This window comes from Monopterus albus, unplaced genomic scaffold (assembly GCF_001952655.1).
Source record: "Monopterus albus unplaced genomic scaffold, M_albus_1.0 scaffold249.1, whole genome shotgun sequence".
Taxonomy (NCBI): Eukaryota; Metazoa; Chordata; class Actinopteri; order Synbranchiformes; family Synbranchidae; genus Monopterus; species Monopterus albus.
In genome coordinates this window covers 566,901-577,118 of record NW_018128129.1, presented here as the reverse complement: position 1 = coordinate 577,118, position 10,218 = coordinate 566,901, and the positions used below count along the sequence as shown (strand labels likewise).

At 40.1% G+C, this 10,218-nt stretch overlaps 1 protein-coding gene across 5 annotated transcripts in view; it reads right to left on the bottom strand.

Annotated features, from left to right (window-relative positions):
* Nucleotides 1-6: 6 nt before the first annotated feature.
* Nucleotides 7-10,218, bottom strand: part of thrb (thyroid hormone receptor beta) — a 105,802-nt gene continuing 95,590 nt past the window's right edge. For 3 of the 5 annotated variants that reach the window (XM_020620823.1, XM_020620822.1, XM_020620821.1), the window contains 7 exons: nt 6,666-6,766; nt 6,433-6,580; nt 4,610-4,815; nt 3,612-3,698; nt 3,157-3,303; nt 1,993-2,251; nt 7-1,398 (listed from right to left, as the gene is read on the bottom strand). In XM_020620823.1, the coding sequence (XP_020476479.1) occupies nt 1,157-1,398; nt 1,993-2,251; nt 3,157-3,303; nt 3,612-3,698; nt 4,610-4,815; nt 6,433-6,580; nt 6,666-6,766 (1,190 nt within the window). In that variant the 3' untranslated portion in view covers nt 7-1,156. Of the gene's footprint in view, nt 1,399-1,992; nt 2,252-3,156; nt 3,304-3,611; nt 3,699-4,609; nt 4,816-6,432; nt 6,581-6,665; nt 6,767-7,675; nt 8,507-10,218 lie in introns of those variants that run through there. The other 2 variants (XM_020620825.1, XM_020620824.1) reach the window with 2 other exon arrangements.

Below are 10,218 nucleotides of genomic sequence, written 5' to 3'. Positions count from 1 at the left end.
CGTTCAGGCAGCACTACACCTATGGTTGTCAACTGCTTCACTGTAAAAAATACAGTACAGTGATCTACAGTATATTTTCAATTGTTAAATGTCATGTAGCTTGACTGCTCTCCTTTTTGTGACGTCGTGACCAATTTGTCCAAATGCTGCTGTGGTTTGCATTTATATACCGTATATGTTATTATTTTCCTAAACATCGATTCTCTTGGGTTACTAAACTGCAAGTTACACTTTAACTAAGTACCACAAAGGAAAGTAATGTGCTCAAGCTTTACCAAAAGCTGTGTTTTGAGGATTAAAAACACGTTTTGTGTTGTCGTGTAGTGTTAACAGAGTAGTTGCCATGTATATAACGGAATCTCATAAAGGTTTAGCAAAATCTTGTCCAGGTTTTTTTTTTTTTTACTTCTGCCTCAAGTTACTGTTCTGTCACAAAATTCCGACATCTCTGGAATACAGTATGATGACGCTCTTAACACTGTGGCGTCTGGCTACCCAGAGACCTAAAAAGGCCTGTGAGCTGTTGTCCATCAGACTGAGTGTTGCTGGCCAAATCACAGTATGATGGTGAGGCACTGAGCTGATACTCACCTGACGGATTACAAACTATGTGGCAGTAAACATATTAAACAACAAATGGGTCAAACAATGCCAAGCAGGTTGGGAAAAGGCTAACAAAATGTTAATCATGTCTTGATTTGTGTCAACTCAGCAGCTATTTTGAGTTTTCAACATAAGGAAGGAAGGAAAATACAACATTTGCATGATTTCTAATGAATGAGTCTTGATAAAATCACCCTTATGCCAAATGTACAATCATCAACACACACACACACACACACACACACACAAACACACACACACACCTATACTATAATCCGAGGTGAAAGTTTATATCTACAACAATAAAAACAACAAAAATAACAAAATGATATTCACATGTACCCGCACTGCAAGGAATGGTTCCATCCAAAACTAGACCAGAGGGCTACTCCTTATGGAATGAACTGACACTCAGTAGTGCCAAAAGAAAGTCTGTTGTGACGGGCCTTCTGCTGGTTCCACCACTGAGACCAACAGGGTGCCCAGGCGCTGACGGATGCACACACACACACAGACACAGACACACAGACACACACATCCTAAAATCCATTGGTCAGTCCTCAAAGACCTCCAGGAAGAGAGGAGGGAATAGCTCAGTGGGACACTCCACTTTCATGTGAAGGAATCGGCTGGCGTGGCAAGCACCGATCATTCGCAGGTCTGTCACCTTCATTAGCAGCTTGGGCCAGAAATGTGCCAATTTGTGTTTGCGGTAGTTGATATAATGTTCGAATGCAAGCAGAAATTCTTCCTGGCAGCGTTCAATACGCTCCACACAACTCAGGCCTGGCCGATCTGGGGGCAAAAAGAGGTTGACATGTTATCAGTCAGGGCACTGCAGGGATTCAACTCTCTACACTGTATGTGAGAAAAATCTTTTGTCTTTTCTCCTTATATTCTAATAAGAATTATTTTTACTGTACTGAAGGAAAACACTTTATAACAACAGCAAATTTCTATTTCATAGTTCAGTTTAGTTTGTTCAGCAAAGAAATTGCCAAGATCTTAGAAAAAATGCTGCATTGCTAAAAATAGGTGTCACAGGGAAACAAACAGGAGTGATTAGACTGGAAAAGATAACAGTTTAATCAGACTATTTAATCTAATCTCTATCTTTAGTTGGATGTTAAAACCAAAAACGAGCACACTCAAAATCCAACTAATACAATAAACTGGGACTGTACACAAACACAGCAAGTGCAATAATCATCAGAGTTGATTTGATTTTTGAGCCAATGGAGAAAGAGACTTTTTGATTTATGGATGGATCTGATTCTTTTGTTTAGGTTAGTTTTTGTAAATTTGATAGTTACATAAAAGATATAACGGACCTCCTCTAATCAGGTCATGCATGCATGTGTAAAGAGATTTCGGACAGCAGGTGCTTACCAGATGACAGCAGGATGACAGCCTGTAGAAGAGCCACCTCAGAGTCATCCAAGTTAAAGGCGGCCAGTGACACGCCGAGGTCAAAGATGGCATCCGAGACAACGCCCAAGCCTCCATTCTTAAGCTGCCCACGCGTAACTGCCATCTCGCCATTGAGCGTGAGGGTCTCACTCTCTGGATCATAGCGAACAGCAGCTCGCAGTGACATGATCTCCATACAGCAGCCTTTCAGCAAGATGATCTGGTCTTCACAAGGCAGCTGAGTACATACAAGGAAATAGATAAGCATTTTTAACAGAAGAAAATGGCTAATCTAGCATTGCCTTGTGAGTTTAAAACTGGGAGATACTGTTCAAATTATGGAAAGATAAAAACAAAACCATTAGAACCTTAAAATCACCATCAAGTCACATTTTTTCTTGGTTTCAAGAAATGATAAGGAAATCACAGAGCAGTGTTTTAGTGTTACTGGCTTTGATGTTTTGTTTGCCATGTGTCACAGCGGACACATTTTTATAACCAAAGTCAGATGGATATTAGTCTTTTGCCAGCTCTTCCTCTTCTAAATCAGCCATTTGACACTCACTTTTTGTACAGTCTCTTTTACATCTGAACTACATGTTGAACTTCTTTTGGTTTGATTTTCTGCAAGTTCCCTGTTGTTCTACATGTATTGCATTTTTCTAGTAACCCAGTTAGATAATTTGTTTATTAAAATGCTTTAAAAATGAAAATACAAACATTAGAAAATTATTGTTTTGAGTCCTATGTGACTATAAATTAACATTTTTAACGGTAAGAAACATTTTTGTCAGGACACCTTAAATATGCTTGTTTAAAACGTGGTAAACATACAGTATCTACTGAGTGGCACACCATACATTCAACGCTCTCTGCTGGTCAAAACATGTAATGGTGACCCAGTCTACCAGAAACACATCTTTGGCATATTGTACTGCAGAGTCTCTTACTGGCTGACGTTCATGTTGTTGCAGATGTTATCTGTTATACGCTAATACTGACCAAGTATCTCGCTGGCTTTACAATACTTCTGCTGTAACTTGACCAAAGTATTAGGAACTCAAACAACAGCTGGACCAGAGGGAGCATTATGAACTCTATTCACATTATATGAAGCGTTGTTAAATAAGCAGCTACACTTACCTCACAAAACATAGGCAGTTTTTTGGCAAAGTCCACCACCCGGGTTATGGCAGGGGTGATAATTTTTGTAAACTGGCTGAAGGCTTCTATATCCACTTTGTTTCCTTCAGGTGCACTCTCCATGGACGCTTGACCAATTTCGTCAGGCTGAAACGACAAGGAGAGGCAGCATCAGCGTCTGGACAATCTCCAAGACAGGGAGTGTAAAGCATTAATGGTCAATAAGGCAATGGAGGTACTTGAGTGTGGGGTTTACTTTTGCTTAAGGTTACTGGGCAATATGACGTAAGTATACTCAAGACATGTAGCATTCATTTACCTACTGCACTTAATCAAATGTGTTCTGCATGTAAATGACTACAAATTACTGTGGAGGATGCTACACACAGTATCAGGCCCAACTTCAAAAGCAGTGCATCACTTTCAATATTTTTGTTTTGTTTGCTGTGTCTTACCTTAGTTTCCATCACCACCGCGGCACTCTGGTCAGAAGTATAGAATAAATTACATGTTATTTCATTAAGAAGCATAGTTTCCTCGACCTGTTGGATAATCAACAGGAATCGTGAAGTTTCGATGAAGAACCCGTGTCAAGCCCACTAAAAAGAAAACTAGTTAAAACTGAGGACAGACAACAGAGCAGAGCGTACAGATAGAAAACAGGTGCAGGCAGAAGACTGGTTTCTATGGTGAGATTCAGGATCAGGAACAGTCTCAGGTCCCTAACAGCAGACCTGGAATCTATTATTTTACTGCAGATAATTAATAGCATTTAAGGTTCTGTGACTGTGAACGAAGACATAGGACACGGCTAAAAATCTATATGTAACCCGCCGAAAGCGTGAAAGTAATAAAATAAGTTCCACTATATCTGTGTTAAATAACAGATGTGTAAAATTTCCGGTTAAAGCAATTACATAAATGAAACATTATGTCTTAACAAGTGCTCCTTCTGATCGTACCATAGAAACAAAAAATAAAGTCAACAGCAGCCTTTCAATCTGGACAGTGATTAGGCTTTACAAAAAAGAAAGCAACATTAGTCAAAGAAGGGTGAGGTGTGAAACCAAAAGCTACAAACAGAAAGAGAGAAAGCAAAGCAATGAAAAGAGAGCAAGTTATTAGTATTAGCGAATAAGGGTCGTTGCTTGGTAAGACATAAAAAGATAAGGAGATGTTCCATTATAAATTAGAGCTGCTGTGCTGAAGAACACTTTTCTCCATCGTCCAGCTAATTCTCCCCACTCTACAAGGAGATACAAAAAACACATGGACATTAACACAGGGCACAGTGGAACAGTGGCTGTGGTGGAGGTGGAGGAGATGGGGGATGTCTTGGAAGGGGTCTGGGAGGGAGAGGTATTGCTAGGAGGTGGATTGGACAAGGCAGGGTAATCAATACAATGAAGTCTGCGGTGAGGAGGGGTGGGGAGGGAGGAGGAGAATGTCTCACCAGGAACTTCCGCTTCTGCTTCCAGTGGTTGCCCTGGGCATTCGTGGCTATATGGGCCTCGGTCACCATACGAATGAGGTCCCACTCCTCCTGGGTGGGTTCCAGCCGGTCCCATGCAGTCTTCTGCAGTTCCTCCTTCCGGCGGCGCTCCCGGTTCTCCTCGATTAGCTTCCGCTTGGCCAGCCTCTTGCTATCATCCAACACCACTGGGGTGGAGGGAGGGGGTAGGAGCAGCAGAAGAAAAAGGGAGACAATAAGAGTAGACAGTAATGAAAAGGGGGAAGAGGGAAAAGCATGACATCCTGAACTGGTGATAAAGCTGGAAATCCAGGGTATGCCGCACAAACTCCTAGACCCAGATCAGGCAGAAACTGACTGTTCAAACACAGGTTTTTACACAGTCTAGGTGACACCTTACTACTGAGTGGTACACAGGAAGCAGAACACTGTTAGCACATTGCAAATGCATGGGAGTTATAGTCAGTGTAGTAAACAATGTACACAATATTTACAAGTAGCTCTTAAACTACTCTTTAAATGGTTGTATTCTTGAAGTTTTCAGTGACTTTAAACTGTTGTACTTTTCACAGAAACTTTAACTACAATGAGGTAAACACTGCAAAGCCCCTTTTACACAAAGATCACAGCAAACCGTCAGTATTTTGACCCTCCTTCAAAAGCGGCTTTTTTGATTTTAGCCCTTTTACAATGAACTTAAAAAAGCTGGCATGTATGTTTTACACAGCTGCTGGAATCCTGGTACTAGAGGCGTGATGCCGATCATGACATCCAATGGCCAGTGTACTCCACGGTCAATATACAAAACATATGGGCTATTATCTGCTATTATTTGATTTTCTTTAATATATTTATGAATGGAAATTGGAAATTACAGTAGCCTAGTCAGCACATACACCTTCAGGTGTGTCTGTTCGAGGGCAGGGCTACACATAGACACACACACACACACACACACACACACACACACACACACACACAGCAGAGCAGAGAAGCCTGCATTTTGGCTGCATTCACACAAAATCCTTCACACAGAGTTGTGCAGAAGTGTGGCTGTGTTTGTTCATGCTTCAGGTCTCACAGTGAAACAATCACAAAATAAAGTTAAAATGCTCTGACTGTTCTGGTAAACGCTGCTCTCTCTCCTCATTCACTCTCTAGCTCTCTCCAATGCGACTCTTGTGATACTCCACTCAAAGTCTGCAGCTATTTGGAGTATCAAATTCTCATTGCAGGCCTGGACTGTGGCTGATGTAAGTTGGTAGTTTCCTTCTCGGAGAAGACCCGTGACTCAAATTCTATTCATTTACTAAGGATTCCAATGTGTTTAAAGGGGAAAAAGTGTGAAAATGTGCACAGAAACTTCTTGAACCACTCCTGCAGCATAATCGACTTCTCTTCTTCTCTGTTTTATCCAGTTGTTACTAACAGTTCTTTTTATAAGTGATTAACCATTTTCTTGATTTCTTAAAATGTCAGAAATGGCAGTGGCAGCGTCCCAGAGCCCTTGGTGACAGTATTCAATGTGCTTGCTTAAAACAAAACAAAACAAGAAACCTCATCCTGATATTTTACAAGCAAGAACCAGAGAATTCTCAGAAGTACATTTGTCAAAATTTGCTATTTTAACTCAAATTTGCTCTAATGTTCTGCACTTTTTTTTAAAGGCAAATGTTAGCATTTTTAGACGTGTTCATGTTCCTCATTAAAAGAAACAAAGAAGCAGAAAGAATATCAAGGAGCAGGCTAATGCAGATAGTTTCATCCACAGTACGACTGAGGCTATCTTGGCCTAATAAACTTACAGTCGGTTGCCATTCCCACTGCGATGCACTTCTTGAAGCGACACTCCTGGCACTGATTTCTGGTCACTTTGTCGATGACACATTTCGCCTCGTACTTACAAGCATAGCTAGGGTTGAGATTCTTCTGGATTGTCCGCCTGAAGAAACCCTGGATAGCAGAGCGGACAGCCACATGCTCAAAACTGCTTTTAAATGGTGATGAGCGAACAAATGTACAGACTCGCTTGTGTTACCTTGCAACCTTCACAGGTAATGCAGCGATAGTGATAGCCTGTGGCTTTGTCCCCGCACACTACACATAGCTCATCCTTGTCCAGGTAACTTGGTATGTACCCTGGAGAGAAGAACCAAGTGTTAATATTAGAGTTTATTGAAAAAGAAAAACGATCACTAGATTTGCACTCTAAACTATTTTTCATGACAGCTTTGGTTTTACTCAGTGGGGTGCTCATATTTTGATTGGTGTTGACCTTAATTAAGTAGGAATTTTAATAAAAACAATATTAAATATAAATAATTCTATAACAATATTATGATAATACAATAACTTGTAAAATATAATGTACATGATTTTTGTAATGCTAATGTTTTATTTAAAATCTAGATATATATTTTTGGTACCTTTGTCAATTAGCATCTGGGTGGAGACTGCTGCTGCGGAGAGTCACACAAGGAGATGTCTAATCTTTGTATAGCAGTGACTTCCATAGCACTTACTGCTTCGAGTTAACTCAGTGAGCTAACACCCGGCCCGTTTTAGAGATCCAGCTTAATGAGTTCAGGTCGGAGGTCAGGAAAATGATCAATACTTTTCTGGCGTTTATGAAGAAACCAATAATTTAGCTTGCATCCGCCTTCTGTTGCTCACCATCAATCAATAAGGAGCCCCTGCCTACCTCAGACAAACACTGGTCATCAGATGTGCCGTGTCCTGCTCAGACTTGCCACCACGTGATATGCTAAGACTTGGAATTACACTTGTCAGATTTAATGTCAAAATCCCAGAGATTCATTGATCCAGGAGGAGCCATCGCTAATTACCAAAAATGTAAAAAGCAAACAAAAAAAAAAAAAAAAAGCATGCAGCACACACACACAATCCAGAGAGACAACCACATAACAAAAACAATTTCATTAGCCAATTCAAAAGTCAAAACCTGAAAGTGTGCAAGCAGCAGTTTGGCCCACCCATAAACACCGCTTCACCAAGATGACACAATCAATCACAATCCAGATATCATACCTTTTTTGTGCACCTCCTGCAACCACTGCAGGTGTGAGAATTCAGGTTTGACCTCAGAGAAATACTCAGGCTGAAGGTGGAAATGACTAAGTGGGACCTCCAAATTGCAAAGCTCCCTCTTAAAAACTGTGGGGCCACCAGCATATGAACACAAGCAGGGTTGGCTGGACGGCCAAGCCTGCTCCATGCAGGGCGGATGGTGCAGGGGCTGGGGCTCACAGTATCCATACCCGGGCCTTTCTCCTGGGTACATGCAGTGCTCCCCACTGCCCTGCATCGTGTAGCCTCCAAGCCCACCATGAGGCAGCTCATGCATGTCTGGTGTGCAGTAGTTCATCATGTAGAGTTAAAAAAAAAAAAAGTTCGGGTCAGCTCAGTTCCCAAAAAAGAAAGATCTTTAAAGGCTAAAAAAATCTGGTCTAAGACAGAGCATCAAGCGATTTGAGTGTGAATCTAAAGTTTCCTGGTTCAAAGAAAAAAAAAAAAAAACTTCAGAGGCTGACCCTACGTAGATGGACAAAGGCTTTCAGCACCAAATCTACAGAGCACAGCCTATACCAAGCAACTGCCGCACCTGCCGCCACACAGTCGAACTGGGACGCAGAGATTTATGACGAGGCAGAGCCCTAATCTTACACTGCACAAATCCTCAACAGTGGCGATGTCACAGATTAAGACTTTACGTGGTGCACTTACAGTAAATACTGTACCATCCAATACCATCCGCGGAGTGGAAAACATATCCAAAAAATAAAACAGAAACGTTTCACAAAAACATAGAGGTGAAAATTGTGTTTGACAAGGGTTTTCATATCATGGGAGAATGAGTGGTTCTATTAACCCTGATACATTTTCTAACCCTTCACCTTTGTGAATTAACTCCCCAGCTCACCCTTTGGGTACTCTAAACAGAATCCACATCCGCTATATATTTATCCCTGACAAATATTTAGTTAAGGTTACCGACTTTTGAGTCTTACACTCACAGTTTTTTTTTTTACCATTAAGACTGATGTAATTAACCCCTACTGCAAAGTGAAATCAAGCAGATACGTAGGAAAGATGGAGCTCTTAACAGTATTTTAATGTGCACTTACTGAGATTAAAAAACATAAATGAAAACTAACTTAAATTAGATTACTGAGCAAATCAAATTCAGTTTTGATCTTTTTAATTATGCGTATTGGTTGAAAGATGTGTATATATCATTCCATTAAATTAAATCAATGAACTGCAATGTTAATGATGCACTGATTTTTTTAAATTGTAAAAATAATAACAGTGCTACAGAAAACAGAGCTATGGAAAGCCCTAGTTAGCACAACACATTTGGAAATAAACAAATTCAAAGTCTGACCATTATGACATTTGAATGACTAGTTAAACTAGACCAGTCAGTGTCTACATTTTTAAGATACTATATAAAAAGAATAACTCAGATAAGAAAATAAAGATATTAAGACATTCATTTACTCATGTACAACCAACACAGGATTACCAAGAAACACACAGAATCCTACTGACAATTAACAATTAAGCTCAGCATTTAGTCTACGAACCAATTTAGGTCCCCATATTCTCACAAGCCTGGAAATTACAGGCTTATTAAATTATGTGAATTTAGTTTTCTATATCAAGGTGCATGCGAAAGCTCCAAAGTGATCACAGAGGAACAAAGAAATAAATGTATACCTATAATTAAAACATTATTAACTTTGCAATTTTAACTAAACCAATTACAAATATCCAGTATTTCTAGCAGAAGTCTCATGTGTTCCTGTCTGCTTATCAAAATATTAAGCTTTATTGGTTTGTGTCTGAAATCTTCTGTAAAGCTTCAAAGCTCCTAGAGACAGCTTGGTTAAGGTTTGATCACACGTGCAGATGCCTTATCTTCTATCTTAAGATTACCACATACCAGAAGAAGAACATGGTGGTTAGAGGTGGGCCTAAAACATGGAGACACAAATACAGTGGGTACGGAAAGTATTCAGACCCCCTTAAATTTTTCACTCTTTGTTATATTGCAGCCATATGCTAAAATCATTTAAGTTCATTTTTTCCTCATTAATGTACACACAGCACCCCATATTGACAGAAAAACACAGAATTTTTGACATTTTTGCAGATTTATTAAAAAAGAAAAACTGAAATATCACATGGTCATAAGTATTCAGACCCTTTGCTGTGACACTCATATATTTAACTTAGGTGCTGTCCATTTCTGCTGATCATCCCTGAGATGGTTCTACACCTTCATTTGAGTCCAACTGTGTTTGATTATACTGATTGGATGTGATTAGGAAAGCCACACACCTGTCTACATAAGACCCTACAGCTCACAGTGCATGTCAGAGCAAATGAGAATCATGAGGTCAAAGGAACTGCCTGAAGAGCTCAGAGACAGAATTGTGGCAAGGCACAGATCTGGCAAAGGTTACAAAAAAAAAAAGAATTTCTGCTGCACTTAAGGTTCCTAAGAGCACAGTCGCCTCCATAATCCTTAAATGGAAGACGTTTGGGACAACCAGAACCCTTCCTAG